Genomic DNA, 18,467 nt, shown 5'->3' on the forward strand with positions numbered 1-18,467 from the left:
ACCTTGTACGGCTGAATGCGAACTGGCAGAGGCTGGCTCAAACAATGTGGCATAAGTGCACTTGGCGTGGGTCTCGATCTTCAATATGGCGGTTTGATATTGCATAACACATTGTATTACAAGATGGCTGCCATTTAATAAGGGTTTGATCCTAAATAGATTGGCCCAATAACATATAATGCGCTTTTATCTGACCGTTCGAATTGCGAAATTGCGCAATATACGTATACTAAGCCGGCTGCGATAAAAATCAATAGGTGCAAACAAGTGTCGCCATCGTGACAGAAATTTGTAACATATTTCAAACAGTCGATAACTTAGTCAGCAAACAATTCATTTTAAATTAAATTAAATTAATATTTATTTACAATGGAATTTTTGTTTTAACATAATATAAAAAATTTACATTCAATAATATAAATAGCACAATAAATATATAATGAAAATAAATAAATAATATTTTTTTTTATATTAAATTTTAAAATGAATTTATTCTTTATTTATTTTCTTAAAAAGTATTAAGTTTCGTAGTGATAATCACCCTTAAACATTGATCAAATGCAGTACAAACAGCTAATCCTTGTTTGTCTGGACTCCAGTCTAAAGAACTAACAGGTTGTGACGAAACTGTAATGTTTTGTAAAAGTGTCAAATTGCCAACAACTCCTTGATCTATACCATCTGTATCTACTATTTTTCGTTTTTCCGGATAATTACTAAAACAATTTAGCAATGAAAAAACCATAAAAATTAAAGATAAAAATAAATATGAAATTTATAATTACTATTTCCATAAGCAAAGATTTCCTCCTCCACCACAAGTAACAAATATTTCACGATTTTGTGGTAAATGTCTAACTAACCATACTGTCGAATTATGAGCCTAAAACAATATATATAATTATTTATATACATATATATAATATATAATATAACATGCAATATAATTACATTATATAAATATTATATTTTAATCTTACCTTTTCAGTTAGATAAGAAAATCCTTTTTTAGGATGTTGAGTCTTTAAATCAAATAAGTAAAACTTTGATTCTAATGTAGTAGCTACTAACTTATTCATTGGAATATCTTTTCTATCAAATTCAATACTACAAACTCCATTTTTGAGATTACTTTCCCATAAAAGTGCCATTGCTTTTAAATCAAACATTTTTATATCTCCATTATCATATCCTGCAGCTACTATTCTTTCTTCAGAATTATATGAATTTCCAAATGTAACTGCCCAGCAATCTCTACGAGTTTCACCTTCTTTAGGTTCCATTACGGCAACTGGTCGACCTTTCAATCTAGGATCCCAGACTTTAACCCCTCCATCTCTGGAGCCAGTTACTATTTCTGGTGCACCACATCCAATACTCTGTCCAGCTACACCATCAATACTGTTTATAATTTCTTTGTGAGCACAGACAGAGTAAATTGGTATTGAGGGATCTTCTAAATTGTAGATATTCAATTTACCCTAATAAAGGTAACTTTAAGTTTTCTGTATGTAGGAATAATGAATTATTAATCTTATTTATATAATTTCATTCTTTCATTTTTTGGAATTATATTGTTTATATATTACATTTTTTATGAAAATCATAAATGAATACCTGGAAATCACCAGTCGCTAAATATCTGTCTCTTAAACTAGATGCTTTAAAAGTTCCACATTTTATTGGTTGTGATCTTTCAATATCTTTAATAAGATTCAATTCACCACTAGAAACTTCATAAATTTGTATAATACCACTACCACGAGGACGCGAGCCCATAACTACAAACTTCGTACTACACGGAATCCATTTTGCGTCAAATAATGAATAATTTACAGATTTCTCGATATGACAAATTATCTGTGGTTTTTCAAATTTCTCCATATTTTCAAAATTAATTATATGATAAAATAGTTAGACTTTTAGAGTTAAAGTTCAAAAGATTGATTAGCTCTTTTAAAGCATGGATAAAATATAATATAGATTTTACATCTTATGAAATATCGTAATCACGGTTTAAATTAATTCATTTTATTATCGGTATTATAATATGAAAAATTTTAATATTTTCTCAAAAGATGGTGTAACAATTAAATATTATAAACAAGTTTTATTTAATTATTTTTATTTAATTCGATGAAATCAATATCATTTCTATAGTATTATAGATAAAATATATATAAATAAGAAGAAAAAATAGTAAGAAAAGAATAAAAATTGAAGATTAATGCCATCTCTTGAGTATTTTTAAATAAGTTTTTTTTACATTTCTCGATTATGACGCTATTTTGAATCGATAATATTGTTTATGAATTACGAAAATAATACTAACTATATTAATAATAATAACTATGTAACACAAAAATTCATTGGAAAATAAATCTATTTTATATTTAGTCTGCGTTTAATATCTATAAACAAATTAATCTACCAGCTATATAAAATATTTAAAAATAATATGCCGGGAAAATAAAATTCTTTGCAAAATTATACTTTTATTAAAAAAACGGATTTAATAAATTTACAAAGATATTTAAATATGATACAATATATGAAATTGTCAACTTAATTATCTTCATTATTTATATATATAAATTATTTATATATAAATGCTTCACTCTATGTTCTTGAGGAATAACAAAATAAAATAATATAATATACAAGTATTTCATTTAATTCTTAATTAATTAAAAAAAAATATCCAAGGAGAGAGTTATTTTCTTCAGAGAAAACATTAATATAGATCTGCATCAAGTAATATAAATTATTTTAAGATTATATTTTTCGAGATTTTGCGAATATATGTTTTTTTTTAATGGAATGACCAATATTTTTATTTATCATAAATGTGAAGTTAAAATACATGCAATAATTATTATATCATAACTTTGAGATAATTGAATTAAAATTTTATAGATGATTAAAAAATTAGTGATTGAAACAATAGAATTTAAGAAAAATGAAATACAAAAATAAAATAATCACGATCTTTGTTAAAAAATTTGTATATATTTACAATGTCTTTAATTATGTCATTTTGTCATATTTTTGATTATATAATAAGAAATGATTAATATATGAAATATGATAACTTCTTCTCAAATATTTTTTTGTATTTGCATAAATACTTAAAAGTAATAGAGTTAAATGAAATATTCTGAATAATTGATCATTCATCAACTTCAGTATCTTCATTCTCTGATACATTACAAATATCAGGAGTATTTAATTTTTTCTTAAAAAGTTCAATATATTTTAATAATCGCTTATCCTGTTTTACCTAAAAAAAAAAAAAAAAAAAAAAATACAAAAGTTTATATACAATTTAAAATATATCATTATTAATAAATTATAAATGCAATATTTACCATTTTTGTTACTTTCTTAATGGCTTGTTGTAAATTTTTTTGCAATGTATCATCTAATTCTAAATGCAAATCACTTAAAGATTTAAGAAGAACTTCAGAATGAATTTTGCTGGATGGATTTAACACTTCTGCGAGCATATTAAAAACAAGATTATTGTGCACACAATAATTTTCTGCATCAGATTTATGAATTCCAACTCTAGTCAAATTTATTATAAACCTAGATACTTCATAAGGATCAATTTCATGTAAAGGACTAATCTCTGGCGCATTACATAAAATCTGTAAGGTTGGTAAATATGTTTCTTCTAATGATGTTTGGGCATCAACGAGTGTGATAAAATTATCGAAAAAACCCGTCAAACATTGTCGGAGATAAAAATCATTATCATTTACAGGATTATAACATAAAATTATTAATCGTGATAATAAACTTGAACCACTGATTCGTCGATTAAGTAACAATTTACAAAGACCTTCAGCAGCAATTGTCCTTAATCCTTGATTCTGTTTTTAAAAACATTTGTTATTTTTTTAAAATTAATAAGAATATTAATTTACACATATATACATATATATTTATATATACATACTTCATTATCTAATAATCCTGCTAAGATTTTAATAAAACAGTAATTGCCTTTTTCTGCTTCTGACATGCCTAATGATAAAGAAACTTCTTTATCAGTATCTGTAAATAATTTAGTGCGAGATTTTTCAGTTTTATCAAGTGAGATCTCATTTGTTTTTTCTGAAATATCAAAATATTCAAGACCATGCAACAGTAAGAGATCGAAAATTCCTTTCAAAGCAACAATCCAAATATCTGGATTTTCTTGTTCCAAAGAAAATTGTAAAAATAACATCATAATATGTTGTTTAGCTAATTCTTTATCCAATATACAACAAATAGAGACTGCTTTTATTGCCAATATATGTACTGCATCATTTGGATGCTGAAAATATTATTCTTAAAATAAACATATTTAAAATTAATGAAATTTATATTTTAAATTAGAGATATTTACATCTAAACTGTCAAGTGCTATTTGCATAAGACTTCTAAGTGTTGGTGTTATTGTAGTTACAGATTGCATCATTGTACATATTATTGTTAAACATTTTATCATTGTTTTAGAATCACTTTTTTCTTTCATTTCTTCATTAATTATACTTGTTACTTGATTTTGTTCTGATAATTTTTCTATTTCCTTAGTCAATGAGATTATTTCATTTTTTAAGCTATCTGCTTTCAAATATTGTTTGTCTTGTATAGCTTGATATTCTTCTTCTTTCAATTCCAACATCTTTATTTTAAGCTTTGCTCTCTAAAAAATACTTTTATTAAATAATATAATTGTTATATATTTTTAACATTTTGTGTGTATGATATATTTAAATATTTTGAAGAATATGAACTTACCTGTAAGTTAATTTGATGTTGTTGTTCTTCTGAAACTTGTGTAGTTGTAGTTTCTTTTAAAGGTAATCTAATTTCACTGATTATGTTAGCTAAAGTATCCAATCTACTATTCACATCAGGTATAATTTTTTGTAAGTGTGTTACTATGCATTCAATTAATTTTTCTGTCCAATTATTGCTCATTAATGTATTACAAATTAACTCATTCAATTTTTTTCTACCAACTTCATCACATAAATCATATGTTGTTGATATTTCAAATAATTGTAATAGAATAAATTTTTGCATATGATTTACCCACATTTCATTTTCTCTTGATGATATTGTTGTAATGAAATCAGAAATATAGTTGCAAAATGTTGATAGCTCTGGTAAAATTTCTTCCAATTCTTCTGTAAAAGATTCATGTTGCAAATGCTTTATTAAGCATTTCCAATATAATACAGTTTCACTAGTCAATTTATTTATTGGAATTAATTTGGTTTCTTTATCTATTGGTAATTGTTCTATTAATGTATTTAATGGAGTATTCCTAATCAAAAAAAGATTAAATATTATATGAAAATTAATTATTATTATTAATTATTTACATACTTTCATTCTAATGTTATATTTGATATAGATATTAATATATAATATTAAAGTAAATCAATATATATATGATTATACATATTTCATATATAATATATATATTAAATGCTTACTTAAATAAAATATCTAAAGCTAAAACAGACACATCTGTACCAATTTCAGCATCAAGCGCTCTTATTAAACCAATAAAGTCACCATTATAATGTCTTAACCATGCAGGTAATAAAACATTTTGAACAGTGTTTTTAACTATTTCAGATCTATCTTTTAAACCATCATTTAGCAACTGATCTCTCTGTGTGATAGTCAAAGATCTTACTGTTACTTTACTAATGAAATCATATGCCATTTTACGAACAATCTCATCCACATCTCTAGTCCTTCTCAATGCTACTTGCAGAGTACGTTGATTTTTTGCCATACTCATTAATGCTGCTCTACGAACCATAGCTTTTGGATCTTTGGTTGCATGAAATATATACATTTTTATAACAGGACATTGGTCATCTGTAGGATCTTGAAGTCTATGTAAAGCAAATATTGCTTGAGCTCTAACTTTTGTAGATTTATCCAATAAACGATCCATCATAGAAACAGTAATTTTATCACAAAGAACATCATCTATAAAAGCTTGATCACCCATAGAATTTAATAACATATTTAAAAAGTGACAAATACGAAATCTCACTCCTGGATTTTTTGCACAATGATTTGTTAAAACAAAGTCAAATAACTTAATGAGAAAAGGACATAAAGATTGTTCAGATTCATCATCATTTGTAGATGAATATAAACTAGCGGCAAATTTAGCAATAAATTCTAAAGTATTTTCAACTCGTAAATGTCGCTGTGGAATAGTAAGTGGAATTCTAAAGCAAGATATGAAAGAATCCCAAAAATCTGATGTATTATTCTAAAATAAAAAAGAATAATTAACAATTCAACATCAAAATAATTATATTGAAATTTTGTTTATAATATAAATAAATATCATAATGAATTATTTGAAAAGAATTTGACTTAAAACCTATAAATTTACCTCTTCATAACATTTTGTCAATTTTTTAATATTACTTTGATGACAAGTTTTATTAAATTGAACATTGTAAAATATTTCTTTTATAACATTATCCGTTTTTCGTTTCATATTTATTATAAATATTACAATTATACTTTAAATATAGAAATAATGTATACAGAAATGTAATACAAAAACGTTAAGTTTTCAAATGTATAGCCAATAGTAAAATTTTTTCCCTAATAAAGTTACAAAATTTGAAATATAAAAATATCAATAAAAATATATAAATATCTTTTCTTTTTATTGCTTAAAATTCATTTATTTTATTCATAAATTTAATTATCAATTTTCATTTAAAATTGTACTTTTATTTAAATAAATAATATTGAAAATAATACTAAAAATGCTACAGTCTGATATAGGATATGGAATGAATAAACAGATCAATGTATATATTTTACTATCTTTATAAATAAAATCCCTATGATATAAAATAAGAGATTGCATATATTTATATCTATTTTATAGTATAAACATGCTTGTAAACATAACCTCGATATTATTTATATTTATTGCTAAAATTATAAATATTTTGTAATTTTATAATTTTTGAAATGTACTAAAAATAAATTGTATGCTAATGTAATAATGTAATATAATTTGTTATTTCATAAGTAATTAAATTAAAATAGACCAAAAAAAAATATTTTTTTTAATAATTTTTTGGTATTTATAAACAGTATTTATTAGAATTTATTTTTTATATCTCATATTTTATTATCATAATATCATATATTATATGTTTTAGGTTAATTATTAAAATTAGATTTCTTTTCTAGTATTAGTATTCCTTTTAATAAAGTGCAATATATTAAAGAATTAATGAAATAGATTGTTTCATTAATGTGATGTAAATATAAAAATTAAAAAAAATGGATGTAAAGAATGATACAAATAAACAAATGGTAAAAATTTTTTAATTTAATTATTAAGAAATTTATAATAACAATTTATTTCAACAATTGTTTATTTCACAGTTAGAATTTGAATTGCCACCTATTTGGCCCGATATTAGAACTGAATTAAGGGAATATATAGAATGTTTGGATAATCTTCCAATATATCATTTGGATAATGCACAATGTTATTGGCCAAGAAAACCTGATATTCTTTCTCTTTTGAATTGTGATATAGCACCGCTTGGTACTACATTAAAATTTAATAGAGATCCTGTTACTGGCAAACTTGGAGAAATGCATGAAGTACCTTTGAAATCAGCAGGTGAAACTGCTAGAAATTCTATGTCTATGACACGTGCACCAGGTCCACCTTCTGATATTATTAGAGGTATTTGACAAAATGTTTTATATAATTTAGATCATAGAATATAATTATTTTTTTAAAATTAATTGAAAATAATTCAATAGTTAATAAGTTCAATAATTCAAATAGTTCAAAATAAATTGAAAAATATTAAAACTTTGTTTAGGAAATACTAGTAATATTCCATTTTGGCCGGGTGGTTTTGATGAACCTGAGATGATAGTAGACTCATTAATAGAGGAAATTGACTTTGAAAATAATTTAAGAACATTAGCAAAAGGATTTAGTGCAGGTATAGAATTTAAAAGTGATAATTATACTCCAAAAGAAAAGACAATACAAGAACAAGAATCATTGGAATCAGAAAGAAATGAAATTGAAAGTACAGCAGACAAGATCAATTTAATGGCTATTGTAGAAGAAGAACAAAATGAACTTGATTTTTGGAAATTCGAAACAAAAAAGATAAAGGAAGAAACAAAAACCAAAACTTCAGATATTTCAGAATCAGCATTTGATGAAATTACTTCATTATTAGAAGAAAGAGATATACCTATTTTAAATATTTCGGAAAAACGTGTGGAAACTATAACAGAATGGGCAGAACAATTAGATGTATCTGTTCCACTTACTGATTTTGAAAAACGAATTCCTGAATTAGCAATGAGCTTTCCATATGAATTAGATATTTTCCAGAAACAAGCTATTCTTAAATTAGAAGAAGGTTGTAATGTGTTTGTTGCTGCACATACATCTGCTGGAAAAACAACTGTAGCAGAGTATGCTATAGCATTAAGTCAAAAACATATGACAAAGTAAAGATTTATTGAATTATATTTCAAATCATAATTATGTAAATTAATAATATTAATTTTATTTTTTTTAGAGTCATTTACACGTCTCCTATAAAAGCACTTTCGAATCAAAAATATCGCGAACTTAAAAGAAAATTCGAAAGCGTGGGATTATTAACAGGAGATTTACAAATTAATCCAAATGCATCATGTCTTATCATAACCACGGAAATTTTACAATCTATGTTATATTGCGCATCCGAAGTTTTAAGAGATTTAGAATTTGTTATATTTGACGAAGTGCATTACATTAATAATGATGAAGTAAATAGAATTTTAGTGCTACATTTTTGCTAATTTTATTATTATTAAAAATAATTTATTTGATATATTTTAGCGTGGTCATGTTTGGGAAGAAAGTGTAATACTTCTACCACAAACAGTTACTATAGTAATGTTGTCTGCAACTGTGCCAAATCCTCTAGTATTTGCTGATTGGGTTGGTCGTACAAAAAAAAAAAAGACATACGTAATAAGCACTCTAAAACGACCTGTACCCCTTCAACATTATTTATATACTGGAACTGATGGTAAAACTAAGGATGATAAATTTTTAGTATTGGGTGAAAGTGGTCAATTTTTATTAGATGGGTAATCTTTAATTTTTTTTTTAACTTTTTATTATATATTTTATAATAATATTTATAAATATAATTTTAGATGGTATAAAGCAACAAATTCTAAAAATTCGAAAAACCAAGTAAATAAAAATATTAAAGATGTTAAAAAGATATCTATACATCAACAAATGACTCCAAAACAAGAACAAGTATTATGGAGTGCTTTCATAAGTCATTTAAAAACACAAGTACAATTATTATATAAATATTTTGATTAAATTGTTATTATTTATTTAAACATATAGTTGTTATATGTTTGTTATTTTAGAACATGTTGCCTGTCGTTGTTTTTATGTTATCACGAAAACGATGCGATATGAGTGCTGTATTGTTAAGAAATGTCGATCTTACAACTGAGACTGAAAAGCACACTATTCGAGCATTTTTTCAAAATAATATTCGGCATTTAAAAGGTACTGATAGACAATTACCACAAGTGCTTATGATGCAGGAATTATTAGAAAGTGGAATTGGTATCCATCATAGTGGTATATTACCTATTCTGAAAGAAATAGTGGAAATGCTTTTCCAAACTGGAGTTGTAAAAGTTAGTTTCTTAGTATATATATATTTTTTTTATTCAATTTTATAACATTTATATTAATTATTTATAATAAATTTATAAAGATTTTATTTTATTGCAGTTATTGTTTGCAACAGAAACATTTGCAATGGGTGTTAATATGCCAGCGCGTACTGTAGTTTTCGATTCTATAAAAAAATATGACGGTAACAATTTCCGAATACTTTATCCTTCTGAATATGTACAAATGGCTGGCCGAGCTGGTCGTAGAGGTCATGATACAACTGGGATGGTTATAATTATGTGTCGAACATCTGTGCCACATTTTAACGAATTAAAAAATATGATGTGTGGACAAGCTCAAAATTTAGAATCGAAATTTAAAGTAACATATTCTATGGTATTAAATCTAAGAAGGCTAAATGAATCGGTGACAGTCGAAGCAATGATGCGAAGATCTTTTAAAGAATCACCAGTAGTTATAAATCAAAATAATTACAAAATGCAATTACAAGAAGTGGAGAATGAATTGTCAAAATTGCCACCTCTAACCGATTTACAAAAGAAACTTTCCGATTTTTATCGAGTAGCTGTTGATTATTTAGAGTATCTTAAATATTTGAAACCTTATTTTTACGAAACACAAAAAAAAGCAGTAAAAAGTTTAACACCCGGAAGAATATTACTTATATCATATGAAAGTCATTATAATAAATTAGCTTTATTATTAGGCACAGTTCAAAATAAAGGTAATAGACAATACAGAGTATTAGTTCTTAAAAATTCTGATATATCAAAGACTATTAAAGAAATAGAAGAAAAAAATCAGAAAATTAATAAGTCCGATAAATGGTACAATATTGTTGCTTTAACAAAAAAAGAAATATTTATACCAGTTGGAATTCCATCAGATGAAGTATTGACTATAGATGCATGGAATATATTAGAAATAACAAATTGTCAAATTAAAATAGATTATAATTTGGTTTTGGCAAATTGGGAAAAAAGACAAATACCTAGATTTAAGTAAGTAGTAAAAAATCGCATTTAAAATATCTATAGTTTATTAAAATTAAATTATTTTTAGAAATGAAGAACCTAGTCAAACTTATAAAACAGCAATGCAAGAATTAATGACTCTATCTCTTAATGCTTCTCATAATTCTTCTATATTAAAACCATATCTGGAGATGAAAATGAATTATGATGTTGATAGGAAATTACAACATTTATTCGATTTAAAAAAAGCTGTATATGATATGAAATGTAGAGAAATATTGAATTTTGAAGAACAATTTGAAATTGTATACGAACGAAGTGAATTGGAAAGCAAAAAAAATAAATTACAATTAAAACTTAGTGATGAAGGATTAAGTTTGTATCCTGAATATACAAATGCTGTTGCACTTCTTAAAGATTTAGGATATATAGATAATGATGAAAGAGGTATGTTTTTTTATAAAATAAAAATTATTAATATTATTTAACAATCTAAAATAATTTTTTATTGTGTTTTATAGTTGCATTGAAAGGTCGAGTAGCTTTACAAATGGGAAATAACGAATTATTAATTACAGAGCTTATTCTTAAAAATGTATTAACTGTACTCCAACCAGCTGAAATAGCAGCATTATTATCTGCTTTAATATTTCAACAACGAACTGATGTTGAACCAAATTTAACACCGGAATTAAAGAGGGTATATTTTCTTAGTATAAATTTTTAAAAATGTTTAAATTGTTTCAAATAATATATTTATTATAATATTTAAATATTATTTGATTGCAGAGTTGTGAAGAAATAAAAGAAATACATGCTGAATTAGAAGCTTTAGAACAACATTATCAATTAGTAACATTACAACCACTAAACTTTGGTTTAGTAGAAGTAGTTTATGATTGGGCACAAGCGAAATCATTTGCCGAAATTATGGAAAAAACGGATGTACAAGAAGGAATCATAGTACGATGTATTCAACAATTAAGTGAAACGTTACGAGATGTAAAAAATGCAGCTACTACTATAGGTGATCCTGTTTTAAAAGAAAAAATGGAAGAAGCTTCTACCGTTATTAAAAGAGATATTGTTTTTGCTGCATCCTTATATACTCAAAATTAATCGTTTAATGAATTTTATGTACAATAATTTATTTATATATATAAATATGCAAAATATTTTCTACTTGATCAATAACAGATATATAATATGTATATTTTTATAACTTATACATCGTTTATGATGCATTGTTAAAAAAATGTACAATATAGTATTTCTTCATTATAGATGTAAAATTCTGGAATTCAATTTGGTCTGAAAATTATATTTCTTTATGTATAACAAGATAAATATAATAAGAATACAAAGAAGAGGAATAAAATTGATATTAATATTAATTGTTTTAATTTACAATACTTATTGATAAAAAATGTTATCTTACATTTTATTTTCAGATATTATAATGCACGCTGATCAGTGTTATTAAGGTTTCCTTGACCTTTATTTGTCTCAGAAATACAAATCCACTGTCCTTCAGTATTTTCACGCCAAAGAGATACTTTATTATCTCCACCACTAACTGCTAAAATACCTCCAGTTAATGACCAACTAACATTCCAAATGACATCATCAAAAACATTGAGGATAGTTGGTGTCCAACTAGTATAATCATTAGAAGTCCATACAATTACACGACGATCTTGTGAACAAGATGCCAAAGCTGCTTTGGATGGTCCAACTGCAGGAGCCCATGCAACATCCCTTACCTGTAAGAAACAAGATATTTAATTATTATTTTTCTTTAATTTAGATTTCTAAATTTAAAAGATAATAGCAGATTACCCAATCACTGTGTGCTTCTAATTTATCTTCTTCGATCCACCTATCACCTTCTTCTTTCCAAATTTTTACCAAATTATCACAACCTCCTGTAGCTAATCTTTTTATTGGTCCATTTCTTTGTGTTCCACTAGCATCAAAACTAGGTTCAATAGCAGGACACCAACTCACAGCATTACATCCAATTGAATGAGCATTTGTAATTTTTTGTGTATCCCATGTATCACCATTATTAATAAGTATAGATACTGAACCATCAGAGCTGCCACAAGCTAAAATTAAGCCAAATTCATGTGGTGCCCAAGCTACTGAATTAACAGAGGAATCATGACCATTGTGCTCATAAATCTTGGTCCATTCTCCTAATTCTTTCCAAATAATTACTTTTCTATTACAAAGAATAATATATAAAAATAATTTAAAAATTTAATAATTTTTTTATTACAAATTATTATACATCAAAATAAATTATTTTGTTCTAAATTATTAAAAAATTTCTTCTTCATAAACTATAACATACCGATCATAACTACAGGACGCTAAAAGATTTCCGAACTTAGGATGTGCCCAAGTAACCTGCCATACAGGTCCAACATGACCTTTAAGATCAGCCACTAAACTTTGCGTTCCGTTTTTTAAGTCAAAAATTTTAATCGAATTATCACTGGAACAAGTTGCTAACCTCAAACCATAATAATCCATTTCGGCATCATGAATCATATCTTCATGACCGGTATCAACCGTATTCAAAACAGATACCATTTTTATGACACCTTTTATTCAAATTTTTGCAATTATATTTTAAAAATTATGAAGAAATTAATATTTGATTATAAGGACGTCGAATAGGTTATGTTGGTCAGTACCTGTCACTTACGTGGAAGCATGTGCGCACTAGCAGTTAATGCATAATTGCTTTGCGCAACTCATATAAATTTTAATACGTTGCATCAAGACTACGCATTATATCGAAGAATTAAATGAAAATTATTTTTGTGATAATATTAAAATTATATGTGATAATAAATGTTTCTTGTAAGTATTTATAATAAATTATTAAATTTAGAATAAATTATATAAATACTAAAATTTTGTACATCATAATTATAGTATTTCTATGTAATATTTTCTTTTTATTTTAAGATCATTTAATTTTCTATATATTCTATATTTCTGATTTTGAATTAAATATTGTTGATTTATATTGTAATAATATCTAATAATTTATATAATTTCATAATATATCGTATTAAGTTTATTTTTAAAATTATTAAAAGATTAAGAGGCGTTTCTATATGTTAACGAAGAAGTTTTAGAATAGTAATATAAACTTTATTACAATTTGATATATTCAAATTTATATTTGAGTATTAATATTTAAAATATATAAAATTATATTTTCAAAATACAAAAGAAATTTCAAAAATTTAAAATAGATAAGAAGTAATTTAAACATATAATTCTTAATATGTTGTATTATTTGGGAAACGATACCAACTTCGAAACTTTAGGTGACTACATAAAAATTTTACTTATAATTTAATATATTATTTATTAAATAAAACAAAATATAATAAATAATAAATAATTAAATTAATTTTTATTATATCATTATATTTATTATAAATAATGAATTATTAAAAAAATATATAAAATATTAAAAATTATAATAATATATAATTATAAAAAAACGATGAATATCATCATATTTAAGTTTGTGATTAAATTCAAAATGATCGTGTTCAAATATTTCATCAAGAAAGAAAACAATATACGATTCATCGTAAAATAAGCTATTAAACAATAAAATTTTAATTTCAATTTTTATTAACAATTAATAATTATTATAAGAACATATTATAAATTATTAAAAATTCTATTTTTTTTATTAATTTTATTTCAAATATTATAACCTTTTACATGTCAAAATTAAATTTTCGTTTATATGTAATTTGCTATGTATTGCTTTTAAATGAATAATTATATTAAAATATTAATTAATTGTTGTTAATTAATGTTATATTAAAATATTAATAAATATTAATTGTTTTTTTAAGAAAAGAATAAATATACAATAGTATGAGTAAACAGTAAATTAAATTGATCTGTGATAATCGATAATGATCATGGTATGTACAAAAATTAAAGATGTAAAATAATCCAATTAAGATTTTTTTTAACTTTATTTTATATTTATTGCATTAATTATCAATAATTTATTAAAAATATAAATCTAATAATTTTTTGATACGTTAATATATTTTTATTGTTTTTACAAGAAAAATATATTTGTTTAAGAAAAAAAAAATATAAAGAACATTGTTATAAATAAAATCAAATTGAAATTTATGAATAACTTCGTATGAATATTATATTACGTCATAACATTGATTATAATTACTTGCTGCAACGAATTTATCTCATCATCCAATGAATTTAATCTAAATTCATTATTGTTTTACTTATGAATATTTTCAATTTAATTATAATCTCATCTCAATATGAATTATATCGATTTAATGTTCAATTTCATGGATATTTGGACGATATCCATCGTTAATTCATCCTAACTTGAGTCATTATAGCTTTACTGGAACATTCGAAACACTTGAAACACGTGTACTGTATGTAATATCCTAAACGCATACAGATGTCATTAGTTCATTGTAATTCATGAAACTACGATGCAACATAACACAGTATATACGTTCGTGCAAATTTGTCCCTTTCGGCATGCCGATAATGACAAGGCTTCTGGCGTCATGTTGATAAGATGGATAATTGATATATATTCCCTAGGGATATGCATATACATATATATACGCATGTATACACATATATATTTTCTTCACTTATATATTCGTGCGATATCTTTGAAGAGTTAATTCTAGAGACCAATTCTAGAGGAAAAAAACATAAGAATTAATATATAAAAATATTGATTAAGGTTTATTTATTAAGTTAAACGATTGAAGTTTATGTTAAATGAAATGAAACAGAATTAGAATGAAATTGCACTTTATTCCTGTCTCACTTTATCTAATGTAAATTATTTGTTAATAAATAAGTTTAATCGATATTTTTATATATTACTTTTATGTTTATCTTAAATGTTTGAATCGATCTCTCACACGAATATATTAACATTTTATTAACATTAACATATATTAACATTATTTATATATTATATAAAAGTATAAAAAGTAACACTGGATAGAATATTATAAAATTTTATTGTATGGTTGAGTGACGATTATTATACTTATTGCTATTATATATTATAATTACATTTATTTGTAGGATGATATCAGAAAATTGGAATTATTTATCGATCGCTTTACAAAAGATGCATAGATCCGTTGATAATTTGGATGCTTATTGTTAGAATAATCAACAGGGAACGAAACGAATTCGATTTCGTTTCCTTGTGTTGATCTTTTGCACTGCAATAACTTCTGACTGTGTACCCAATGAGGAGAACATATAACTAATATACCATGTTAGAATATGAGACATGTGCCATAGCAGATGATGTTTCATAAGAAAACTTTCATAGTTCCATGAATCTAACAATATTAAATTCTATGTTATTTTCCAAAGTATTTCTCAAGTTATGTTCCATGTAATTATACAGTTTATTAAGATAATAGTATTTATATTGAAAACTATAGAGAATTTATTACCTATATATAAGGTACTGAAAGTTCTTCATTTTTAGTATTAGTATAACATATATGTACAATATAAAGCATTTATGAATTTTTCTTGGATTTAGTGGAAATTGTATTTACTGCGATATATATGCGTTATATTATTGTGCAATGCGATTTTGCTATATCACTCTTTTGTAGAAATAATGAGTCGAAGCATAGCATTAAGAATAGTGATCGTTTATTAAAATTGCATTATTCGAGTTTCACAGGATGCTAATGAAAATGTAGGTCTCCATTCTCTTGACTTTTATGGATAGATCGTAAAAGACGCATAACATTATAACTGTATACAACTTTTCTAAGAAATGACTATGTTCCAATCAAAGATTTACTAAGTATATAAATCAATCTATTTTATAATTCAAATAATATGAGATTTTTTCAATAACGTAAAATAATTCTTATCAATATAATTTAATTTAATGTTAATTAATATATAAATTATTTTATTTTTACATCAATTTGACATATATGGTACATATGTTTTTATTATCCTAAAACAATTTATAGGAATAATTTAATATTCGAATAGAAGAAAGTAATTTTTTTTACTTTTAACAAAAACTTAATTATTTAATTATTTATATTTTTATTATATCGAGTTTTTATTATTAAATATCAAAACACAAAAGAAGTTTGAAAAATGAAAAACATATGTATATTAAAAATTTATTTGGAACATTATATATGCTTTTGAAATTGTTTAAATTTAAAAAATAAAAGGAAATAGGATATCGATAACGGATAAGAAAAATTCTTAGAGTTATTAATCGATACCAAATTATGGTTTTCTCAAGGTTTCGTCGCCAACAATTGAAAAATTTGACCTCGTGTTCGAGAGAATGGCTATCTCGGAAATTCAGGGCGAAGGTTCCAGAGGTTCCGGTTACGATACTCACTACAGGTCGTCGCCATGTACACGCTAGTATCGTGGCAAGATCCGGACGAAGGAGTATCAGGAAGAATGGAAAGGGGAATGTCGGTCAGTGGGCCTTTCCTTGCAATGACGGTACTCCGTTTAACGCCTTGGGGCTGCCTAGGAATGTTGGAACAGCGTACAACTTGATGTCTCTCCTTTTCTTTCTCAAATATTTCTTTCCTTTCTTCTTTGTAAACTCCTACTTCTCTAAATTAATAACATTTATCTCTACACAGCATACATACATTTCCTTCTGGAACGTTATAAAATAAATTTGATGTACAAGATGCAACGTAAACCTGCTGGTTGATCGAACATTGATTATGGATAAGTTTTCATGGAAGTTTATGGTTTATAATTTATGTAAACAGCTAAAAGTTTCCGTTACGGTAAGATTTTATAAATTAATATTGATATTCAGGTGTTTTGTGTGAAAATAGCTTCTATCAATAGATTATTGAACAAAGTATATCTAGTTATACAAAGAATTAGAACTATTTTTCTAATTATGATTATAAATATTTCAGGATATTATAATGAAAAATTTTCTTGATTATTTAAATTATGATTAAACACGTAAGTCTTGTCATAAATAGCAATTTATTTATTGCTACCAACCGATGAAGCATTTAACTCTTAGTGGTAATTAATTACCTCAAATAGATATCAGAATTCTTAGGTGTTATTAATATGTTGATCTTACAAAGATTCAATTTTTTTCAATTTTTTTAAAATCAATCAGTTTTATTATTACTTTTAAATAAATTAAAGTAAAAATAAGTTTAAAAGTTAACTAAAATAAATTCTCTTTATCTTGTAGTTAAAATATTTTATTGTTAATATATTAAAAAGCATATATTTATTTTATCACTTTTTAAATTTTATCATTTAAAAGAAAATATAAAATATTAAAAATTCTAACCAATATTAATTCAATAATCAGATCACTGTAATAAAACAAAAAACGATAATTAAATTTTAAATTTCCATTTAGATATCGTTTGATCATAAACGATAGTCTTCTCCTTTTACTTTTTTTTTTTTTTTTAGATCGGTTCCTCCATGCATTTCAATATTACCATGCTTTGACACGGCAAAAAAGAAAAAAAAAAAAAAAAAAGAAAAAAAAAAACGTCTAAATACACAAGAGCGCCTTTTTAATTCCAACGAGCTTCAAAGCGCCCTCGTTCCAGCTTTATATTTACCGCTCTCTCTCTGCAGGTGTTACATATTTTTCGGTAGGTTACATAAAACCGTAAGAGTTCAAGCTCGTGCAT

The 18,467-nt window shown here is 24.7% G+C and overlaps 4 protein-coding genes across 5 annotated transcripts; 1 reads left to right on the forward strand and 3 right to left on the reverse strand.

Annotated features, from left to right (window-relative positions):
- Window positions 1-471: 471 nt before the first annotated feature.
- LOC551480 (WD repeat-containing protein 92) lies at window positions 472-1,969 on the reverse strand. Its single transcript, XM_623875.6, has 4 exons — window positions 1,618-1,969; window positions 981-1,481; window positions 786-883; window positions 472-716 (listed from the first exon to the last, which is right to left on the reverse strand). Exons 1-4 carry the CDS (start codon window positions 1,882-1,884, stop codon window positions 509-511), a joined length of 1,074 nt encoding a protein of 357 aa, XP_623878.1. The 5' UTR covers window positions 1,885-1,969; the 3' UTR covers window positions 472-508.
- Window positions 1,970-2,992: 1,023 nt separating this feature from the next.
- On the reverse strand, window positions 2,993-6,529 carry LOC413691 (condensin complex subunit 3). The gene is made up of 7 exons (XM_006564177.3): window positions 6,422-6,529; window positions 5,496-6,295; window positions 4,792-5,323; window positions 4,397-4,696; window positions 3,962-4,324; window positions 3,369-3,875; window positions 2,993-3,280 (listed from the first exon to the last, which is right to left on the reverse strand). Exons 1-7 carry the CDS (start codon window positions 6,527-6,529, stop codon window positions 3,170-3,172), a joined length of 2,721 nt encoding a protein of 906 aa, XP_006564240.1. The 3' UTR covers window positions 2,993-3,169.
- A 680-nt stretch (window positions 6,530-7,209) lies between these two features.
- On the forward strand, window positions 7,210-11,933 carry LOC413690 (helicase SKI2W). Its single transcript, XM_397131.7, has 11 exons — window positions 7,210-7,368; window positions 7,441-7,750; window positions 7,893-8,541; window positions 8,613-8,844; window positions 8,918-9,171; window positions 9,241-9,388; window positions 9,469-9,747; window positions 9,845-10,749; window positions 10,811-11,169; window positions 11,244-11,422; window positions 11,512-11,933. The coding sequence occupies exons 1-11, from the start codon at window positions 7,336-7,338 to the stop codon at window positions 11,839-11,841; spliced, it is 3,678 nt and encodes a 1,225-aa protein (XP_397131.4). The 5' UTR covers window positions 7,210-7,335; the 3' UTR covers window positions 11,842-11,933.
- Window positions 11,756-13,482, reverse strand: LOC410030 (protein SEC13 homolog). Of its 2 annotated transcripts, XM_006564178.3 has the most exons (4): window positions 13,079-13,482; window positions 12,562-12,946; window positions 12,161-12,485; window positions 11,756-12,033 (listed from the first exon to the last, which is right to left on the reverse strand). In XM_006564178.3, the coding sequence occupies exons 1-3, from the start codon at window positions 13,318-13,320 to the stop codon at window positions 12,177-12,179; spliced, it is 936 nt and encodes a 311-aa protein (XP_006564241.1). In that variant the 5' UTR covers window positions 13,321-13,482; the 3' UTR covers window positions 11,756-12,033; window positions 12,161-12,176. The 2 variants fall into 2 exon arrangements, with proteins under 2 accessions (XP_006564241.1, XP_393516.3); XM_393516.7 differs by lacking the exon at window positions 11,756-12,033 and having other exon boundaries at window positions 12,101-12,485.
- Between the last annotated feature and the right edge of the window lie 4,985 nt (window positions 13,483-18,467).

Source organism: Apis mellifera, linkage group LG5 (genome assembly GCF_003254395.2).
Source record: "Apis mellifera strain DH4 linkage group LG5, Amel_HAv3.1, whole genome shotgun sequence".
Taxonomy (NCBI): domain Eukaryota; kingdom Metazoa; phylum Arthropoda; class Insecta; order Hymenoptera; family Apidae; genus Apis; species Apis mellifera.